The 22,605-nt window shown below is 37.1% G+C and overlaps 3 protein-coding genes across 3 annotated transcripts in view; 2 read left to right on the top strand and 1 right to left on the bottom strand.

Moving 5' to 3' along the window:
* Nucleotides 1-5,497: 5,497 nt before the first annotated feature.
* Nucleotides 5,498-9,318, bottom strand: LOC140169534 (arylsulfatase-like). Its single transcript, XM_072192795.1, has 2 exons — nucleotides 9,186-9,318; nucleotides 5,498-6,312 (listed from the first exon to the last, which is right to left on the bottom strand). The coding sequence occupies exons 1-2, from the start codon at nucleotides 9,316-9,318 to the stop codon at nucleotides 5,498-5,500; spliced, it is 948 nt and encodes a 315-aa protein (XP_072048896.1).
* A 167-nt stretch (nucleotides 9,319-9,485) lies between these two features.
* On the top strand, nucleotides 9,486-13,172 carry LOC140169533 (arylsulfatase-like). The gene is made up of 3 exons (XM_072192794.1): nucleotides 9,486-9,594; nucleotides 11,215-11,379; nucleotides 12,343-13,172. Exons 1-3 carry the CDS (start codon nucleotides 9,486-9,488, stop codon nucleotides 13,170-13,172), a joined length of 1,104 nt encoding a protein of 367 aa, XP_072048895.1.
* A 2,579-nt stretch (nucleotides 13,173-15,751) lies between these two features.
* LOC140170373 (uncharacterized) overlaps nucleotides 15,752-22,605 on the top strand; it is a 36,924-nt gene continuing 30,070 nt past the window's right edge. Inside the window, exons 1-4 of the mRNA XM_072193744.1 lie at nucleotides 15,752-15,834; nucleotides 17,065-17,162; nucleotides 21,450-21,809; nucleotides 22,068-22,397. Of these exons, the coding sequence (XP_072049845.1) occupies nucleotides 17,069-17,162; nucleotides 21,450-21,809; nucleotides 22,068-22,397 (784 nt within the window). The 5' untranslated portion in view covers nucleotides 15,752-15,834; nucleotides 17,065-17,068. The remainder of the gene's footprint in view (nucleotides 15,835-17,064; nucleotides 17,163-21,449; nucleotides 21,810-22,067; nucleotides 22,398-22,605) is intronic.

Raw genomic sequence — 22,605 nt, 5'->3', positions numbered from 1 at the left:
TGGACCTCAAGCATGCGTTTCTTAATAAAGACCAACTTAGGTAAACAAACAAACAAACAAACAAACAGACAAATGGTCGACATAATCATGTTAGCCATATAATTTGCCATTGCAGGCTATCACGGGAGCAAAAATCCAAAAAGGTGTGTCTCTGAATTGTGCTGATTTTAATATGTATCGATCGACTTTTAGCTCGACTATGCATAACAAAGAATTTTTGACCAGCGTTCAGAGTGGTTACCAAGTCAAAAAATGCGATTTCTTTATCGGGTTTGGTGCAAGCCCGGATGCAAGCCTTACAATAGGCTTTTATAGGGATCAAAAATAACGGGACATATTCAAGGTTTTCTACCCAGGCCCAGATAGGCCTAGGCATTCTGTGAATGTCAATAATATATAACACCACCACACGCCCACACTAGATAGCACAACAACTGTCGACTATGGGCCTTTCTAAATGCGAGTGGACTAGATAATTTTTCTAAATGAAAATATATATCAATCAAAACAAAGGAACAATATACCAAATGCAAGTATCAGCTTCTTGTCCCATGCTTCAATATGATAATGACTATGATAGCTGAATTTATACTACATCCCTGAGCGATATCGATTGGTCGGCCAATGTTGCGTTGTGAAAAGTAGCTACCGTCAAATACCAATCGCTCGTCGCTTAGCGGCGGAATATAAATTTAGCTTATTTTGTAGGTGGAGTTAACTGCAGTGCGTATTTCTATTGGTTAGTTTCCGTCTGTACAAAAATAAATATTTACCTGGTGATGACGCTGTGCGGGTGGAGAAATTTGTCTCAAATATTATGGGATACAATTACGGGATATAATGAACCATTGAGCTATAGACATGATAGCAGGAACTTATGAGTTGTTTTATAATCATACGTCATAATACCAATTATTTGTCATAATAATATTTCATGAACAATATTTTGCATCAAAATGTGCAGTTCATGCTGTACAAACGAATACCTAATCTCTACGATATTCAGGTTTTTGGATTATTCAAATAACATGTCACTAAGCAGGTCAAATGTCATGTGTTGGCCTTCTTCTATGTTATTTGTTAATTGGCTGTGTGGGGAAATTTAACTCCATCGGTTTAACGGCGTAGTTCATTGAACTCACCGGACTGCCATTGCAATAATTATCATGATTATTGGCTAATGGATCGAGGCGATTGTATTGAAAAATCCACCAAATAATTCATACCAGTTGCAAAATAAGTCGATAGTGCGGAAAACGAACCACGTGAATTTAGTGCCCTCTCACCAATTCTCTGTGGTACTGAATGCGTGGCGGGTTCGTTTAGAGTTTTTAGACTGATTATCTATTCTGTTTATGTCTATTTATATTCAAACCATTCATTAGTGACCATATTCGCCGTAGAAGTAGTAATGTTATTACCATAGCAATGGGTTTACGCTATTTTAATGTATTTCCCTGTACTAGACGTTACGCTGGTCCATTGCATTGTAGGCTACCTCACCTCACCAGGCTGTGTTCTACCATTGTTGGACGTAGCCCTCTTCATGATTCTTCCACTGTTCTTTGTCTCTTGCATTTCGTGTCCATGTAAGTGTCAAGTAGGCCGTAATGTCATCACGCCACCCCCTCTTCCGTCTTCCTCTTGATCTTTTCCCTGTTCTTCGTTGCCATTCTGTAAGTCGTTTAATCCTTCTGTTATCTTCCCTTCGTGCAAGGTGACCTGCCCATCTCCATTTCGCCTCTTTTGAGTTTCACTATAATGTCTTTGACTTGAGTTTGACGTCTTATTTCAGTGTTTTTAATTGTATCCCTTAATGTAATGTGTAACATCTTCCTTTCCACTGCTCTTTGGGCTGTTTGTAGTTTCTGCTCTAGGTACTTGGTTGTTGTCCGTGTCTCAGCCCCATTATGCCATTGTTGGCAATACACACTGGTTAAACGTTCTACTTCTCAGATGCATTGGTAACTTTTTATCACATAGAATGTTCTTGAATCTTCCAAAGCAACTCCAACTTGCCTTTATTCTGAACAAAGCTTCTTCCCTGGTGTTGTCCTCCATCTTTACTGTTTGGCCAAGATATTTATAGTCATCCACCTTTTCGATAACATCACCTTCAACTACAATTACAATTGGTGGTTTGTCAAAATATTTTGTTTTATCCTTGTGCGTGTTCAATTCAATCCTTTAATTATAATTTAATTTAATTCAATCCTTTTAATTCCTTTATTCAGATCATTCAACTGGACCTCAATATTATCCTTTACTGATGTTGTTGTCAAAGCTATATCATCTACAAATCTCAGATCTGTTTAGCTTCTCGCCATCAATATTAATCCCCCTCCCCTGTAGGTTCAGCTTTCTGAATATATCTCCCTTTGCTGTAGTGAATATTTTGGGGGATATTGTGTCGCCTTGTCTCAAACTTCGCTGAATTCGGATTGTTTTTGAAACATCGTTTTCAATGTGGCTGTGGCATTTGTGTAGATGCCCTCAAGGTGTCATTTTTGTAGGCTACATAGAATATTATAGAGATAATGACTTGGATCGTAATTCTACAGAATTTTCATATCATGCTGATCACTAACACCTGTGAGATTAATGTCTTTGAAAGAGCGGCATTGTTTTCAATCTACAATTGCAGACATGTACAGGTGATGCGTGCATCTTTCTCATGTAGTGCGAGTAATACATTCAAAAATATAGCAGCCCTATTGCTCTGGTAATTAATCCTGTTACATCACTACTTCTACGGCGAATAGAAAAGAGCTGCTCGACTCGGAGAACAAATAGTATACAAATATTAACTGTTTATGAGTGTGATGGTCGAAATATAATCACGAGGTGAAAGATGGATTGTTCCATTCCACGTGCCGGAACGGTGAGTGGAATGGAACAATCCATCTTTCACCGAGTGATTATATTTCGACCATTACACGAATTTAAGACAGTTAATATTTGTTTTATATCACTCGCACATAAATTATATTACTAAATACAATTTAAGGTACATGTAGGAAATACATTTTTTCATCAACATAACACCATGTTTTGCCGTGATATACTTCACATTTTGGGGTCCACCCCATAACTAAAATCGGCGAGTCCAAGAGTCAGCGCACGGCTTGGCGCAGGTGCACTACGGCAGAGCACTATGATGGTAAAGACTATCACACGGAGAGGGTGATGGTAAAAATGATAAATGGCAATCAACCAATGAACTGTCTAGAATTTATGTATGAGTGATATAAATGCAACTACGTAAAGACTCGTGAATCGCATTCCTTCTAACGGGGTGAGAGATCATAAGAGCCTTGTCGGAACCCTGGGCGAAAGGAATAAAGCGGGGGTGTCAATTTGACTTCATTGCTATGTGTTCAATGTGTTTATAAGAATGGTCATTGAAAGTTGAACGTTGTTAAACTTAAGGGTACGTTCTCTTTTCTGAAAATTTGGGCAAAAATGAGATGGGTTTGCCATATTCAGTACCCAAATTTGCCAAGCAATAATCATCGGAAACAAGAATGTCATAGTGCATCTAATAGGGGATGGTCTACCGATTATTTTTCTTCCATTATTTATATTGTTTTTGGCTTCAAACATATTTCTCTGACAGTGTATTAATTCGATTATCGAATTGGCTACTCGCCAAAACCAACCACTTGTCTTCAGAAATGAAATTGGAGATATTAAATCTATGATAAACTGCTACTTTTTGGCTTAAAAATGACACCTTACTTGTTGAAATCACATACAGGAAAAAATGTTTCATCAGGAAAAACAAGCTCAAATTTCTTTTTACGTTTTCTATATTTTTCTCATTTTCTTTCATTGTTATCTGCAAATGATGCCAGCTGATAAGTGGACAGTTTTGATGTGATGGGTCACAAATTTGCTTCTGACCAATAGAGGCCGTCAGCCTTTTCCGCGGGATCCGCCATCTTGTGGGTACTACCGTTCTGCATGTCATGCGTTATACATTACGCCCCCGATAACGCGGAAGTCGCAGCGCGTGACGCACCTTTTCAGTCAAGCGTCAACGCGGTGATCTTAGCAACAAGTCACTCCGTACCCACAAGATGACGGCGTTGACGTCACAATGACTACCTCTATTTTGCTACCAAACTGTAGACACGTGGCAAAACCCACAAACTTGCATCCTACCTGTTTAATTTTGACATTATTTTGTGTCTCGCAAATATAAATTATAGGTTCTAGAAAACAGCAATTTTACACTCAGCTTCCCATTATGCCAAACATTTTTTAAACTGGCTGTATTTCAATGTTAGATTCATATTTCGAAAAAAATTAAAACATTGCAAGACTTACTCAAATATGTCAATTCAAACATGTGACCTTTGAGGCAATGTAGAAACTCAAGTCAACATTTGGGATATTTTACATATTTCCCAAGTTATACAACAAGATCAGCTTGTTTCTGTAGGAATATCATATTCCCGTAACTGAATACTCACAATCTGCCATCCATAAGGGTAATTTGCAATTTCTCCTCACAAACAACATGAACGACGCTATTTGGAACCAGTTTTGAGTGAATGAATAATTATTCTTAGTCAGTGGGAGTGGTCTAGTTCGTAGACACATTTCTGATTGGACAATCGCATGATTTTGGGTGCCGTCTATCAGGCCGTAGAGGACCCCACGTCATCATGCGTCTTGATAATGCGTAACACGCGTGTAGAGGTGCGCGTATGTATCGCGCTGGATGCGTAGACTAGTGCGGAATATGCGAACGCACTAGCAGTACGCGCAACAGAATACGTGAAGTTGTAAACAAGTTTTGTTCATTTTATAATGAGGGGAGTTTTTATGACGGTAACTTAGTTTTTGCTTTAAAAAATTGTTTACAGTTATTAAAATAATATTTAACTGACTAAGAATGAGAATAAACGATAGGAATTTTTATTTTGCCTATCCTCTACCTATGATAGACGACAGGCAGGTCCAATATTTTTATCGTAGTGGATACCGGCTGCGCCGGCATCCACTACTCACACGGTAGAGGATAGGCAAAATAAAAATTCCTATCGTTTATTCTCTAAATAAGAGGTGCCCAACGTCATTGGACGAATGATGTAAGATTTTAAAGTAGGCTTATCTTTGGTAACAGCGGAAACTTAAATATTGTTGTATTGAAACGAAGACTTAAAATCTTTATGATTATAATCATATGAATTTTCACTTTGTCTTTCATGCTAGCCGTTCTTAAGGAATTTGTGTAATATCAAATTAAATATAAAAAATGTAAAATTTGGTTTCTTCATCATCGTCGTCGTCATCATCACCATCATCATCACCATCATCATCATCATCATCATCATCATCATCATCATCATCATCATCATCATCATCATCATCATCATCATCATTAATATTATTATAAGTGTTATGTTACAAGTGTTATTATTATTATTGTTGTTGATTGTCACCTTTATACGTTTATGGTATGTTATAAAGACTATCAAACATAAATGTTTTAAGGGGGCAGCTTAGTCATTGTTATATTTTTAAATATCTGTGAGCCTTCAGAATCTTTATCTGCGCTTCCTGGTGGTGGGTCTGGTCCTTCGTATTTATAGTTACATGTGCAGTTTGGGAAGAATTCTGGTGTACAGCATGGTAGCACACTCGGAGATAGGTCTGCGAATAGGGAAGGGGCCATGACCATTTGATCTAAAAACTTCTCTAATTCATTCATCATTTCTTCAAAAATGGGTTTGTTTGCGGGAAGAGAAACATTCAAAGGATATGCTTCCTGTGGATCCTTATCGAGGTTATACATTAATGGGGGATCGTGTTTTTTGAAAAATTGTGGGGGATTGCGATGATCAGGCATTGGTATATTGATGTTTTGATTTATTGGAAAGCCTCCGTCTCCACATCGTCCTGGTTTAGCATGATGCTCCTCCTTTGTCAAGGTTTGTTGTTTATGAGTATTAAAATGGAACTTGTAGCTGCCGTACCGGACTGTATACAGTATTTCATTGCAATAAAATACTAACACGCGAGGCTCGCTGTCTGTTGCTTCTGCTGTAGCTTTCTTGTAGAGTTGCATTTTACCCACACGTTCTGGTTGGGGTTCAGGCCACCAATTGAAGAGGGTAGACGAAATGTCTTGACCGTCCATTATCCTGTCATCCGGGACGGAACCGCCGACGATTTCCATTAAAGTTGGAAATATGTCCATTTGGCTTGCTATAACATCACTGGTAGATGCTGGTCTGATATGGCCTGGCCAATGAAAGATACCAGGAACACGAACGCCACCTTCCCAGAAATCCGCTTTGCCTCCTGTTGACACATTAAAAAGGAATGTTTAAGCTAGTGACGAGTGGATTGTGCTTGGTTTTGATTATGATACGTCAACGGTTTAAAGAGGCAATATTACGGAAATATGTTGGCTCCCACACTTTAACCGTTGTTTCATTGAGACCTTCAAGGGATAGTTCCAGGGTCCCAGGGGGGTACTCAGTACAAATGAGCGCAAACATGGGTAGCATTTTCGGCGTTTCGGTATATCAATAATCCCCTTTCTAGACCAATTTTGATATATGGATGGGTCCTTTTTTTTCAAAATGCTCTCAATTTTATACAATATCAACAAAGACAATTTGGTTCAAATTCGGCAGAAAATTTTGGTATATCGATGGGTTCAAATTTCTTGGAAAATTGGTATTTTGATGGACCCACTTTTTATTAATATTGAATACATCTACATGCGTGTATGTTGTAATTGTCTTCAGAAATTAAGTAATAATTATTATTTCAACTTTGTCAACAAAACGCAGTGACGTATCAGGTGTCAGGGAGACAATGCCTTAAGTTGTCCTATTCTTTTAACCCCCTATGCTCGGTGGCGTACAGATGTGTTTAGAGGGTCTAAAAGTCAAGTCTTCTCGCTGACCTTGCTGACAATTTGCGCTCAGCGCAAGGCGAGAAAATTGGGCTTTTTCTCTAATTTAGCCCCTTAATCAAGGTGAAGTTGGGTGTTAAATGAGCCAAGAAGATACACTTTTCTGACAGTAGATCGATCTGCCCTGCCAAGTAAATGCCATGTCTTGGGGTTCTGTCCCCCTCTTCAAAAAGAGACGTAAATTAATGATTTTTCTCACGTCAGGTATCAACGCATACAACCACACGGATGGGGAACATCTGCCCCACCATCACGGCTTTGACTACGTTGGCACAAATATACCGCTATCAAATACGTGGGAGTGTGACGAAGAGCAGGTATTATATGAAATCGTTTACAGTTACGCGGCAAGAGATTTGTTACAGGCGAATCTGATGTTAGTTTACATTATCAGAGAGCTTGCGATTTCCAAACGCCGTGATCGTACGCCCGTCTATTAGGCCAATCAAAAACACACACTACTATTGCAACAGAATCCATTTTGCATGCGTCCATCTCCCAAAAGCTAACACAAAAACATATCAAAAGTCCTCAAAAATCCAAGTAGTGGAACAGCGCCTAATATGCATAAATATGCAGGGGGTGAAATTTCAAAGTTGGTCAAATCTTGCTAAAAATCATATCATTGTATTTCTTTCGTTATAAGGATTCAGAAAAAGTATAGTTTAACCTATCTCTGATGTACATTTCTTGAATTATAGGAGAAAAGGGCAAATATCAAAAGTTGGACTCTACAGGGGGCCAAAAATGATAAATTCTCCGATTTTGATAAAAATTGTCTCATATTGTTCGCCTTGCAAAAACATTCAATAAAAAGAATAGTTTGCCACATCTCAGGTGCTTTGTTACCTTGGTAACATGGTACAGAACATCAAATTCTGTTGAGCTGTATTGACCTTGACCTATTTTGTGATGTTACCTATGTTACAAAACATCCAAAACAATGCAACTTTTATCATTTGGTTGATGAACAATTTGAGACCAGTTGCATTAAAATTGGAGCATATATTAATTGTAAACGCCCGTGGGCCCCAAAATTTGACCTTCGACCTTTTTTGACTATAACTCAAGAAATATATGACGGAGACTGGTCAAACTATACTTTTTCTGAATCCTTATGAGGAGAGCAATACATTGGTATGGTTGTTAACCAGATTGGCCCAACATTGAAATTTCACCCCCTGCATAAATGGCCATTTTGGACTTTGCAAACTAGGCACTGTTCCACTATGAGGATTTCCAGGGACTTTTTATGTGTTATTAAATATGCTTTTCTGAAATGAATGGTTGTTAAATCATGGATTCTGTTGCAATTAGTGGTGGGTTAACCCCTTGTTTTTCTTAATTTGATTGGCCTATATTTATTCAAAATCACTCTCCTGTATCGAAGTGAGGTCGCGTATTTAGCCAGTTTTGAAGATTTTGCAAGTACAAAATGAACGTTGCTACTATTTAACAATATATTAACGTCAAAGATAATGAACAAACGAATGAAAATCTAACCATTTTATGATCCTTTTTGTTTGTAAAGCAACAACATTGAAGTGTGAAAATTTGACTTCATTAATACTCGCGGTTCATACGCACAGATAAAAATTAAGTTGCGATTTGCATTTTTGATACAAACGCACGGTCCAAATTAAATATGACATTTTTTACGGCGTCACGACTCACGATTTTTCAAGCAATGCGCCTAATTTTCACCACGAAATTCTGAGAGTCATGATATATGGATGTAGTGGTCCTTATTCTATCAGAATACATGTATTTGTTTTTGGCAACCATAATATTTGGAAGGCACTGAAATACAAATAATTTTTAAGTAGCATGTTAACCATGATTTTTAGTCAAAATCAAAAGCATGTTGTATTAAAGTAGACATAAGACTCGTGACCACCAAATTTTAAGGACTTCGCCCTCTTGTGACCAGATCCGATATAAGTCTTTGTTCCTTTACCCGGCTGAAAAGGGCTATATTCTTACAATGTGCGCGCGTATCGCGGAAAATTTTTTGTATTTTACACTATTTTGGCCCTGAATTCTGCTAGAAAAGGGGCTCTTTTTTTTTCCTTTTTCTTTTCCTTTGCCCTCCTGATTTTCTCTTTCATTTGTTGTCAGAGGGGCACTTTTTCTTTCATTTTTTGTCAGGGGGGCACTCTGCCCCACCTGCTCCATCGCTGGCTACGCTACTACGAGGAACCACTAATCGTGACTGATGCCAGCTTTTGTTTGTCAAAGTTTACATCTTTACTTGCACGTACTTTCTCAAACATTTCCGCAGTAAAATTGCCAGAAAACAGATCCAGCTTGTGCATAACCCCACATGGTTTGTTCCGTGTGCACGCTTTATCAGAGTGTAATGGAGGAAAGTACGCGTACGACATAGAATAACGATAACCATCATTTTTATTATATTCTATGATTACAGTGGCATATGACGAATGGTCCATACCCACCGCTTTGTATTCTATACAAAAATGCCACCATTTATCAACAGCCCTACTCGCATTACCACCTAAGTGAAGCTTTCGTAAATGACGCTATTGACTTCATGCGGGATGCTCAACAGAAGGGGAAACCGTTCTTCTTGTATTACGGCACTGCTCAAACGCACGTAAATCTATATAGTAGTGAAGATTTCAGAGGATCATCGAAGAGAGGTAATTGTTTTACTTTCATTCGAGAGGTGCAGCTTTAAAACTGGAATCTTCGTGATACCTGTGAAAAAGCACGAGGGTTGTCATATAAAGTACAAGGTCCAAAGTTTATGTGGAGCTATTTCTCCAATTATAAGCCGAACAAACTTGATTATAATTGAAGATCGAATTAAAACGACTAGTTTGCGTATGACGTTTCGTCAACCAGAACAAAAATGCTGTACTACGCAGGTCAGCAACCAATCACATCGCGTCTTTGCCCTGACGTCAGACGCAAACTAGTATTTTTAATTCGGTCTTCAATTATTATATTTATTGTATTTTCACCCTCTTCTCTGCAATCTCAAGTTCTTCTCTGCTATCAATTTCTCCTCCCCTTTCTGCTCCACAACTTTTGCAAACGTTGTCAGTATGGTCAGTATGATCAATGACGGACACAAATAAATAGGTTTGTTATGTTACGTGTCAATATTTCTACATCAACACTTAGGTCCGATTTCTTGAAGCTTGGCTAGTGCTAAGGCTTCCTAATCCAACAGACTAGCCCTATCTATGTAGATACATTTTAATTGATTCATCTATCTAGGTGATGAAAGATGTGAAATTGTAAGTACTGGTATATATGACTGCTTGATCTTAACCCTGATGGATTAGGAAGTCTGGCAACTAGCCAGGATTCGGGAAACCGGCCCTTTAAAGCTATATTGGGCGATATTGGGACATTTCAGTACCTGTTTCATAGAGATTCATATGACCGACTTTAAACGATTTGACGAACCATAATAATTAAACCCAAACTGGTCAATATTACTTCGATGCTAGACGACTTTTACAAGTCACAACCGTCTAAGCGGGAGTACCTCTACACCTATCACAAGCCAATTGAAGACAACTTATCGCATGAACAAAATCAAACTGAGGTCACCCGAGGTCACCCGAGGACATCCGGTGGTTAACCGCTAAAGTATGCCCAATTTCGCTCAAACGTGATAATAAGAATCCTCGATATAAGGGTATTTAGGGGTCAAACAGTATTACTGTCATGCTGGTGCTCTCGCAGCTATAGGTGTCTTCACAGTACAAAAGTGGCATACAAAAATAAAAATGAAAAATCATTTCCTTCAAATTTTCAGTAAGTAATAAAGATTAGAATAAAGGTGTTTACAGCACATACCAGATTAACACGCAACAAAGAACGAAAACAGAAACCGTAATTGATAAGATAAAAAGGCTGTAAGTATACTTCTGTTCGCAATCTCGTAAGGCTGATTAATGCGTTTCAGTTTATAGGGTATGAGAAATCCGCTCTCAACTAAATTGATATAAATGAGAAGTTCACGCTTCCGTAGCTTATTCCTTTTAAAGGAATTTTTATTCCCCTTTTCCACGTGCATCAAGGCCGTTTCTATACAGTTGAATAAGCATGAAAAGAATCTTCCGCACGACTATGCAGTGCGAAGTAAATATCGTTTTGGTATACTTTTGGAATGTAATGGTGCTATATCGTCGTCGTCATCATCATCATCATCATCATCATCATCATCATCATCATCATCATCATCATCATCATCATCATCCATTATTACCCCCCATTATCAATATTGTTATTTTATTATTTATTAGGCCGTTATGGTGATAATATTAGAGAAATGGCCTGGACTGTTGGCGAAATAATGGACGAAGTAAAAGCCATGAGAGAGGAATTCAAAACCCTTTCCATCTTTACCTCTGATAATGGTCCTCTGATAAACCTGGGCAATGAAGGAGGTGATGCAGGAATTCTAAAAGGTAGGTCATAATTTCAAAAATATTCTTTGAACATCTCATGCATGGGACCGGCCATCGGGTCGTACCTATCACGTGACCAGTCCAGCGGGTCAGTTGCCTGATGAAGTTGCAATAGTTGCAAAAAGTAAGTTCCAGTATTAGATTTAATTCCAAAACTCTATTAATAATTTGACATTAGGTTACATCGTCTTATTGCATTACTCCATAAACAAGTCCAAGTTTTGAGATTGTTTTTCAAATTATCAAGAGCTATCTCAAGAGCCACTAGGCTTGTTTGTACTCATTCTAATGCATTTTTCATGCTGATTTTAATGATCATGGAAATGTAAAATTCCGAAAAAAAACCCTTTGACACTTCTGTAGGTGACAACCGCGCGGAAAGGGTTAATTGCTTGAGTTCATTTTAGCACTCTTTTTGACCTACTACCTTATCCGAAGGGTAAGGGGTTGGTGAAGCCCATTGATATTTAGCTGTATTTATAGCAAACAATCGCATGTTTGTTCGAATTGTAGCCCAAAATCAATTGTTGGTATATATTTCATGTCATAGTAATGTAATAATTCTATAGACTTATCCATTTTTATAAATTTCCAGTACAAGAGAGAGTGGGAAAGTGAGAGAAAGATAGAAATTAAACCTACTGGTTTTTTTTAAATCTTAATAGGGTTTGGCTTTTCATATTTCAGAGCATGTTAGGGACCGATTTACGGCAGGGAGGGTAATGGGCGTTTTGGAAAAAATATCGACAAAAAAAATCGCGTTCCCCCTCGCGTCCGTTCAAAATGTTTGGATTCTCCCCTTGTTTTCCCGAATTTCTCCTGGTTCAATAAAAAATTTCGCGTTCCCCCCTAAAGACCCCCAAAAAATATTCGGGTTCCCCCTCAAAATGCCCACGACCCCTGTCGTAAATAACGATTGCTCCCTGATTGATATTTATTTTCATTAATTCTAATATGAAACAGGAGGCAAAGCAGATTTCTGGGAAGGTGGCGTTCGTGTTCCTGGTATCTTCCATTGGCCAGGCCATATCAGACCAGCATCTACCAGCGATGTTGTGGCAAGTCAAATGGATTTATTACCAACATTAATACAAATCGTCGGTGGTCCCATTCCTGTTGACAGGAAAATAGACGGTCAAGACATTTCTTCTATGATCTTCAATTGGTGGCCAGAGCCACAGCCAGAAACTGTTGTTGCAAAACGACTGTATAAGAAGCCTAAAAATGATAAATCTGCAGAAAGCGAGCCTCGCATGCTGGTATGGTATTGTCATGATATATTGTATACTGTCCGATATGGCAGCTACAAATTTCATTTCAACACCAAAAAAGTCTGGACAAAGGAGGGGCATCATGCTAAACCGGAACGATATGGAGACGGGGGTTTTCCATTAAAGCAGAAAGCCGATTGTTTTGCTTGTTCTGCAGAACTTAATCTTCAATATCCGAACCCGGAACCACCAGAATGCTTCAGCCAACACAATCCTCCATTAATGTACAACCTCGATAGGGATCCCCAGGAAGCATATCCTTTGAACGTTTCTCTTCCCGCAAACAACCCCGTTTTGGATGAAATGATGAACAAATTAGACAAGTTTTTAGATACAATGATCATAGCCCCTTCCCTACTCGCAAACCGATCCCCGAGTGTAATACCATGCTGTACACCAGAGTCCTTCCCAAAATGCACATGTAACTATCAATACGAAGGGCCAGTCCCACCCCCAGGTAGAGCAAATAAAGATTCTAAAGAATCAGGCGTATTGCTAAAGAAGATACTTGATAAACCTTAAATAAGATTACTAAACTGTTGGAATTTGGTAATTCACAGCATCTTGTGAATGGTAGTGAGCTTTGGTAAACAATTGCATTGATCATTATTTTCATAGCGGGTGTGTAGAAAAATTCAATTATCACAGATATACTTTCGTAGGTCATGTGGTTCTTGAGTTAAAAGAGGGCTGAAACTACAACACTTTTGTAAAACGTACATTGACAGTGTATAAATAATAAAACATGTATTTGAATAGGGCTTCAACTTCGTCAATACTGCTGTTTCCTTTGTTTTAGGCAAACTTTTCATTTCAAAAATACCAAATGAAATTTTGAATGACTTATCCTTCACTTTTAACTAGCAATAACCAATATTGTAATTATTTTGCACTGAATGGGCCGTTAAGAAAGAGAACATCCGCGCAGGCGTATATGCGATATTTATGGTCGGGCCGATTTCTGGGAATTTGTTTTTGACACCCCGCCCCCCCCCCACACACACACAAAAAAGGTGCATATTAGATTCATTATTGGTTAGCAATAAGCCGACCATAGCGGTTCTTTACTTCAGAAAATGTGAATCAATCACAATGTAGGGGCCTATGTTTGCGAATCGACCAGAAGCATATCCAGCTTTTTGTGTGAGGGGGCAAAGCCAAATTTCCCTATTTGTCGATTTTTCGTCCCATTTTTAGTCATTTGAATGACACTTTACTCGTTGCCGTCCTCTATTCATCCCTGCAAATGTATGTGGGAGTAGGTTTTCCACCCTCCCCTTATCTACCCCACTGGAAGCGACACAGTGTGAGTTGCAAGGGAAGTTTTCGATCTTTTTCATTTTTTTTTCAATCCAATTAAAATACCTTTTGGCTTTACGAATAAAAATAAAACTATTTTCGATCATTCAATATTTGGACTTGAAAATGACATGAACTCTGCCTGCTGGACTTGGACTAAGAGTCAGTTGATCTCAGCCTAGTCCAATGGAATGCATTCAATAAAGTGATGCCCATTAACATTCATTAAAAAGTGCATGTTTGATATTTGAAAATAATAATTATGTCAGATAGCCACATAACCCTTCCCCCAAAAAAACATTTTAGGCAAGTTGTTACACAGTCCAAGTGATTTAGGCATCAAGTTGGAAATTATATTGACAAATAGAATTTACAAAAATGATATCATTTTGATACATGACATAAACAATTCGTTCACTGTAGAAATACTGCATGTGTATATTATCGTTGTCGTCAGGCGCTTGATAATAATAAGAATATGTTTACTCGTTCTACTTTTTGCCTATTGACTTTTAACCAACTGACATGCTTAGTGAACCCTTTTTCTTTAAAAAGGAAATAAACACAAAATACATACAAGTAATATACATATTGTATTATTGTCTTCTCTGTCGTATATATGAACTGCATTGTCTGCAATGCCATAAAAAATTTGGTCGTATGAACCGCATTGTCTATAATGCGATGACTGCTGCTGCTGCATTGCCTGTGATATTTCGCAACCGCACTTTCGTCTTTCATTGGACGGACCTCTTCGTAGACTAAGGTAAGATTATTAAGATTTGTATCTTGTATCTAACAGCAGTATTTAATTCATGTTATGATTTTCTCGTCTGATAAGGTTTCAAACTCGCCATCATATTAATCTATTCCATAAAACCACACTCTCGTCGATATATTATATACAGTAAGCCAAAAAATTAAGGTACCAGTTATGTTCACCCCCTGTATATCCTAAACAAAGACAAATATGTCATAATTGAAACAAGAAACCAACAGCTGAATCTTTTAGCTCGAAATTTAAGGCCTCATTTGTTGAAATTGTTCAAGAAATAAAGACACGACGATCCAAAACCCAAGGAAGATACCAATTTAAAAGTTGCAATTTGCTGCATTAAATGCCATATTGATTTTCACACTAAGTGTTCGTGAACAAGAGAACTAGCACTACGCTTCCATTGATTAGCATGTTAAAACTCGCGTCGTGGTTTCATTGATACACAAAAGTGCAACTTTTGATTTCGTTTCTTCATTAGGTTTTTAGATCACTTTTCTTTAATGCTCAACCAATTTCAACAAATAAGGTCTTAAATCAGAGGTAAAGCGTACATGTATTGACTGCTTGTTTTAATTTTGACATATTTGTCTTTTTAGGATATACAGGGGTGAACATAACTGGTACCTTAATTCTTTGGCTTACTGTATATTTCTAGCAGTCGCTGAAATCAGGCGGATTTAATTCCGATTGTGCATTTAATTTTATTCAATCTTAATCAAAATTGCGAACGTGATCCTTGTAAATACAATCTTATCTCATTTAAAGGCATCTATAAACGTAACATATTCGGAATTGCATTCAGCTAGTTCAGATTTTCTGTAGTGAGAGCTCCCTTACCAGGGAAAAAAAACATGTTGTTTGTTTTGAAGTAACGTATTAAAAACCATTAGTTTCAGGTGCCTATGCAATGCCACTCTGTTTAAATAAAAGACCACGTAACCGCTATAAGTGTTCTCGTTGCGTTTTGTTTTGAGCGGAGAAATGTTTTTGTCTATGAACATTCTTATTTCTTTATTTATTTGTTTATTTAGGGGGCGGGGTAGATTTAAAATCTATCAACGCAGTTCAAACGCAAATCAAATTCGGAAGGAACCAAATTGCTTTAAGGTGTGTGTATCTCTCACTGTAATTGGTATGCAAATTCCCGAATATAGTGGACATCTTTATTCATCTGTTAGAAATGGTAATATCGAGAATTGGATCTGAATATTATATTTCTTTTTGATTATTCACTTATTGGGTAGTTGAATCTTGGTCTCCAACTTATACATGTATTATAGGTTAATGAACGCGTATTACTTGTTGGGAGATAAATTAGACAAAATAATGCTCGCGCGCTGATGTTGATGCGTCTAATGCACGAGCCTCGAATTTCTAATTTATCACTAAAAATATTGGAAAACAGAACCAAATATAAATGTATCAACCCGCCCAAAAATGAATCAAGCCTACGCGACGCGAACGCTTGGGCAAGCACTGCGCGTAGTACGCGGATTGCACAATATACACAATCAATGCATGGTTTGGATTTTTCTAACGATTGCTCTGATTGGTTCGCGCTATAGAGTGTATGAAATATGTTTATTGAATGTACGGAAGTATGCTACTCCTTAATATTAGGCCCATGTCTGATCCAACCCAGCCTCCCTACTAAAATGATCACATTGCTGGTTTTAAAATGATCATATTGAATCATTTTAGTGCAGTAATAGCGCCATTGTTATTAAGTTTTAGCATAAAGCAGTATGTAAAACGTTTTGAAGCTATATTTGACACAATAAAATATATAACTGAAGAATCAATAGCCATCAATGTTGCGCTACAAAGAAACAAAATAGTCCCTGGATGGCTACAAAAAAAATAGCGACCAACCTAGAGGGCCTGAAAATGAGGGGAAATTGAGGTATAAATATAAAAAAGGTAAAATACGAAACATGGAATTCCGTTACAGACAGCCCTATTTTTTTTAAACACCTTGCCAGAAAGCCTCAACTCACAATCACCTGCTCCCACAAAATGAGCATAAAGTCGCCAGTGCACTATATATATAGAAGATTCAGTCCATTAATCATGAAAACAATTCAATAGAAAACAAAAGACATCTTGGAAGAAATATTGATTTTCGAAGACTAAAGCAAGGAACCAACTTTATGCTCATTTTGTGAGAGCTGATCATAATGAGTTACGGCTTTCTGGTTCTGAACCCTCGATATGGTGCTATCATTTACTAGAATTATTCATATGGTCATTTTAAGACCAGCTGTAGAATGATCCATATGATCATTTTGTAAGATGACTGTCTCTCTGTGTATTTTATTTCTTGTATTTTATTTACAGAACAATGGATGGTTTTAGATGTTCTGTTTTACTGGGTATCCTGTTGATTAGCTCTCAAAACTGGGTTCAAGGTCAAAGCGTTTGGCGGCCAGGAACAGGTATTAACTAAACATCTCAAAAAAAAGTAACTAACCCCCTTAAATAATGGCCATTATTCAAAAATGGGCTATTGTATTACAAATCTGCAAAACGCATTGGAAGCAGAATTTCTGCGCATTTTGACACCTCATTTGATACGATAGCCCAGATAACAATAAAACACCGGTCAATTTAATGTAGTGAGGTCCAGATTTGAAAGTGATTTCCTTCTATTATACTGAATACAAGATCAATACAATGGTCATTATTTAAGGGGGTTAGTTACTTTTTTTTGAGATGTTTATAACAAGGCGTAGACTAAACAGCCTGAAAAGGGTGATGTTTCACAACGCTTAGGTGAGGGTATTATTTTACGCTGCTCTTCCTCCTGAGCATTTTGACACCTTTAAAAAAAATCGGTTGCAAAAATGAGATGGTGCGGGCCAAAAAACGACGTAGAAAGTGGTTCGTTTTTGACACCTCCCTATTACACTATTTTGAATATTATGGACATTATGGACATTTTCTATATTGTTTGATGGATGGTTTTTAATGATATTTTACATAGTTTGGTGACTGTTGGACCATATGCAATTTTTACCAGAATTGTATCTTTTATTGTGGGATGAGAGGTTACCTGTTACGCATACAACCCTATGGCTCTAAACTGCTCTAAAACGTTTTTGTCCATAACCCATAACCATGGCTCTAAAATGCTCTAAACTAAAATGTCGTTTTTGTCTATAACTCAAGAACAGAATGTTGTATGAGCTTCATATTGAACACGATTTGAGAGTAGATAATATCCTTTTGAATCATAATAAAATTGTTGATAAAAATGTTGAGTTATTTAGGGAGTGGTCACTGACAACACCTCCTATGCTAAATGACACAAGTTTCGTAATTATGGCCCTCTTCTGTATGATACTGAGACAATTAGGCACATCCGAGCGAATCAATAAGATTATGATGTTACAATTTGAAACAACTCATTTCCGAATATTATTTATAATAAAATACGCTTTTGCGATGAGAAAAAAAGAAAAGAAAAAAGAAACAACAATTTAATACACTTAAAGAAAAAAATAGACCACCAATGGGACTCGAACCACATCGGTCAATAGTCAAAAGGTTAACAGTCGGAGGACTAATCCGCTACGCCACGCTGCCATTGCACAAACGAAGTAAAAAGTTTTGTTCTTTTATAGTAGTCGGGTATCGGGGAAACTGTAAACTTGCATAGTGTAAACGGCAAAGTGTAGCAGTTTGCCATAATGAAAAAATGGTCCAAAATCGTAATTTTATGTTTTTAGGCCGCATCTCATAAAGCGTCACGTTCGTTTACATTGGCTATACCAATTGAGAATATTTTAATACAAAAGGAATGACACCTTGATCTCTTATATGAAATTTGTTAACAGTTTACCATTTTGAATCATTCTTTCAATTCAAAATGGTAAACTGTTAACAAATTTCGTATATGAAATCAATGCTTAATTCCTTTTGCATTAAAACATTCTCAATTGGTATAGCAAATGTAAACGAACGTGACGCTTCATGAGATGCGGCCTCAAAAATATAAAATGTCGCTTTTGGACCATTTTGTCATTATGGTAAACTGATACACTTTGTCATTTCTACTATACAAGTTTACACTTTCCCCGATACCGGACTACTATAAAAGAACACAACTTGTTACTTCGATTGCGAAATGGCAGCGTGGCGTAGCGGATTAGTCCTCAGACTGATAACCTTTTGACTATTGACCGATGTGAATGGTTCGAGTCCCATTGGTGGACTTTTTTTAAACCCTTTCATGCACGAATTAAGTTTTAAATTCACAAACAATTGTATAGTGTTTTATTTTACATCTAAAGGGATTTTAAGAACATACCCAGTGTCAATTTTTTGGGCGGTGTTCCATTAATTAATTATGCACATGTCCTCATATGAGGACACTGCGCAACAAGGACGTCAATATTTACAAATATTTACATGCTATTTCTGAAATAATAGAGAAATTGGGGTAAAATGTAAACAACTTGGCCTAAAAATGATGTGGAAATATTTTTGGACTTTACAAAATAAGGAATTCAGGCAAAAAACAGAACCAAGTGACATGTCTGCAACTATGTACATGCATACAAATGAATTGAAGTTCACGAATTACAACTTGTGAATTAGATTTCATGAACCTCATCGCAAAAGCGTATTTTAATATAAATAATATTCAAAAATGAGTTGTTTATGCGTATTTATTTCAATACAAATTGGAAACTTAACTGTTAACAGATTTCATATATGAAACCGATGTTTTATTCCTTTTGCAATAAAACATTTTCAATTGATATAGCAAATGTAAACGGACGTGACGCTTCGTGTGATGCGGCCTAAAAACATAAAATGTCGATTTTGGACCATTTTGTCATTATGGTAAACTTATACATTTTGCCGTTTCTACTATAGGGTGCTTGCATGGAAGATCCTAAAGACACGCTCCAGAGGACATGCAAATGCACGGAGTACAATTATACCAATCACCTGTTTAACTGGTTTTGATCAAAGTAATTCTTTGTACTCAATGCATTAGCATATCTTATAGGAGCGTGTCTGGAGGATGATTTGAACTAATGACCTTTCGTGCAAGCACTCTATACAAGTTTACACGTTCCCCGATACCTGACTACTATAAAAGAACACAACTTGTTACTTCGATTGCGAAATGGCAGCGTGGCGTAGCGGATTAGTCCTCAGACTGATAACCTTTTGACTATTGACCGATGTGAATGGTTCGAGTCCCATTGGTGGTCTTTTTGTTTTAAAGTATATTGAATTGTGTTTTTTTTTTCTTTTCTTTTTTTTTCTCATCGCAAAAGCGTGTTTTAATATAAATAATATTCAGAAATGAGTTGTTTGAAATTGTTACATCATAATCTTTCTGATTTGCTCGGATATGCCTATACTCAGCATACACAAGTTTTACAGAAAACATTTATATATGCCTATACTCAGCAAACACAAAACAAAACATTTACATGTTGGGTTATATCATAAAGGGTACAAAATGTTTTTTAAGTTTTAATAACATTGAAAATATTTTGGAAAACATGCTGCAAAACATTGTGATATTGTGAAAAAATGTATTTGTAGTGTTTTTTGAGTTACGAGACAAAAACGAAATTTGACTACAGTAGATAGCATAATTACGAAACTTGTGTAATTTAACATAGGAGGTGTTTTCAGTGACCACTCCCTAAATAACCCAACATTTTTATCAACAATTTTATTATGATTCAAAAGGATATTATCTACTCTCAAATCGTGTGCAATATGAAGCTCATACAACATTCTGTTCTTGAGTTATAGACAAAAACGACATTTTAGTTTAGAGCATTTTAGAGCCATAATTAAGATGCGTGAGTAATTTAGCATAGGGGGTGTTTCCAATGGGCACTCCCTAAATAAACTCCCTTTATAAACAATTTTATTATGATTACAAAGCATATAATCCACTCTCAAGCCGTGTGCAAATTGAAGCTCATACGACATTCTGTTTTTGAGTTATGAGACAAAAACGAAATTTAGATGAAATATTTTGCATTCGGTAGAGACAATCAACGAAAAAAGTCTTGGAACGCTTGCGTGTAAATGACGGAAAACTGTCACCCCCTCTCCCCCGTGCAATATTGAGAAATGCCAATGTCTTCAGCGGTTCACCAATGTGTTCCAACATTGCTTGATGGGGAGAGGGGAAGGGTAAATCATTGTTGTAAATGTCATGTTTCTTCCCAAACACAATATATACGTCATTTCCATGAACGTAAGAAATTCTGCACGGAATTTCGACAGAGTGTGCCAAGCGTTCCAAGGACTTTTTTCGTTGATTGTAGTTCTAATATACAAGCTTTCAAAGTTCAAGTGTATGAATTTCGTTTGACTAGCCTTAGTCCTGCACTTTTTAGTTGTCTGTTTCCGTTACTGTGATCCATAATTATGACAATCCCATTGGTTCACGATACACCACTATCTGATACAATTTTTCGAAAAAAGCGTATCACATAAATTGGCTTATATACGCCACTGTGTGATGCACTTTTTCTACGTTTAATACCAGTTTTTTTACGATACGCCAATTTCACTATTTAATTGCTAGTTATTTACTTAATTTTCAGCTTTGGGATTTAGCGTAATTGAAGAGAAAAATATTTAAAACCTATAAAAAGTGTAAAAATGACCAAAAATCACGATACGTCATGTGATGAACCCGACGAACTGTCTTAACTCTAATGCAAATGATTGTTTTTCAGTTGAAGCATGTAAGCCTGAGAATGTTCAACTAGCTCCTATCACCTATTCAACGTATAATATAACATGGGAATGCTATGATCCTGACGAAGTCAATGAATTTCAGGTTGTCTACACACTGATCAACAAAGATGGATGTAATGCTACAGACCCATTAAACATGCAACAACAGTGTACAAGTTGGGGATACTGGAACTGTCGAAGAATCGGTTCCAGTAACCGTTTCTCATACTGGGCCGAAGTAACCAATCTTTATGCATACTCCACCTATCAATACTTCGTTAAATCAAGATTTTGGTTATTCTCTTATAATATTACATATAACCAAAGCATGGAAGTGTCCTTTACAACTGGTGAAGCAGGTAAGGGCTAATTTTCAGCAAATTGAAATTTTTGTGTATCTAAACATTCATCAGATTTTATCGCTGTAACAACTTTAAATACCCACATATGCGGGTAAATATGTTCTTATTGGGCTCATTTTATTCTACGCCTTATACGCTAATTTCACTGGAATCGGTTGATTGTCCTAGTTTGCTAGTCTAACTTTGATGTTCTCCCTTTTGAAACGCCTATAAATAATCGATAATAAGATATGAAATACCTTTGTGTTAATTAAGCTCCAATTGCGTCCCCTGGACGTGGGCTTGATGGAGGAATCAACGTGGATGTACAGAGGACTGCAACCAGCATGACATTTACGTTCAATCCAATACTTTGTGGAAGTAGAAGAGGCGACCCCATTTATGAGTTTAGTGTGGAAACCATAGACACTGGCGAAGTGATATATACTACAGGTACTCAATTCACCCAACAAAATGACGTCATAGTCACCATCGTTGGTTTTGAATGTGGAACTCGATATAGATTTATGATTAGAGGCTCTAATGGCAATGGCGAGCTGGATGGACCCTTTTCAGATTCATTCGTTAACGAAACATCTGTTTGTGGTAAGTGTATCTGCTGAATCGTACCCTATTGAAGTTGAAAACCACGTGCTTTAATCCCTCTCGCTCTCTCCCCATTTGCTCTCTCTTACCTCTTCATCCATCTACCTCTCTATCCCCCACCCCATCTTGGAGAATTTTATCTATTTTAACCTATGTGGAAATTTGGTTATAACGATAAATCAAAGGTAGGTCAAACTATATATTTTCT

This window comes from Amphiura filiformis, chromosome 14, assembly GCF_039555335.1.
Source record: "Amphiura filiformis chromosome 14, Afil_fr2py, whole genome shotgun sequence".
Lineage (NCBI taxonomy): Eukaryota > Metazoa > Echinodermata > Ophiuroidea > Amphilepidida > Amphiuridae > Amphiura > Amphiura filiformis.
Note: the sequence above shows the minus strand (reverse complement) of the source record. Positions and strands in the feature narration are given on the sequence as shown.

Excerpts from the sequence above, each read along its gene's own strand:
- LOC140169534 (XM_072192795.1), bottom strand. The coding sequence starts at position 9,318 with ATGTCGTACGCGTACTTTCCTCCATTACACTCTGATAAAGCGTGCACA. Across the intron at positions 6,313-9,185 it reads GTTTGAGAAAGTACGTGCAA|GAGGCAAAGCGGATTTCTGG; the intron begins GTAAAGATGTAA and ends ATGTGTCAACAG.
- LOC140169533 (XM_072192794.1), top strand. The coding sequence starts at position 9,486 with ATGCGGGATGCTCAACAGAAGGGGAAACCGTTCTTCTTGTATTACGGC. Across the intron at positions 9,595-11,214 it reads CAGAGGATCATCGAAGAGAG|GCCGTTATGGTGATAATATT; the intron begins GTAATTGTTTTA and ends ATTATTTATTAG. Across the intron at positions 11,380-12,342 it reads TGATGCAGGAATTCTAAAAG|GAGGCAAAGCAGATTTCTGG; the intron begins GTAGGTCATAAT and ends AATATGAAACAG.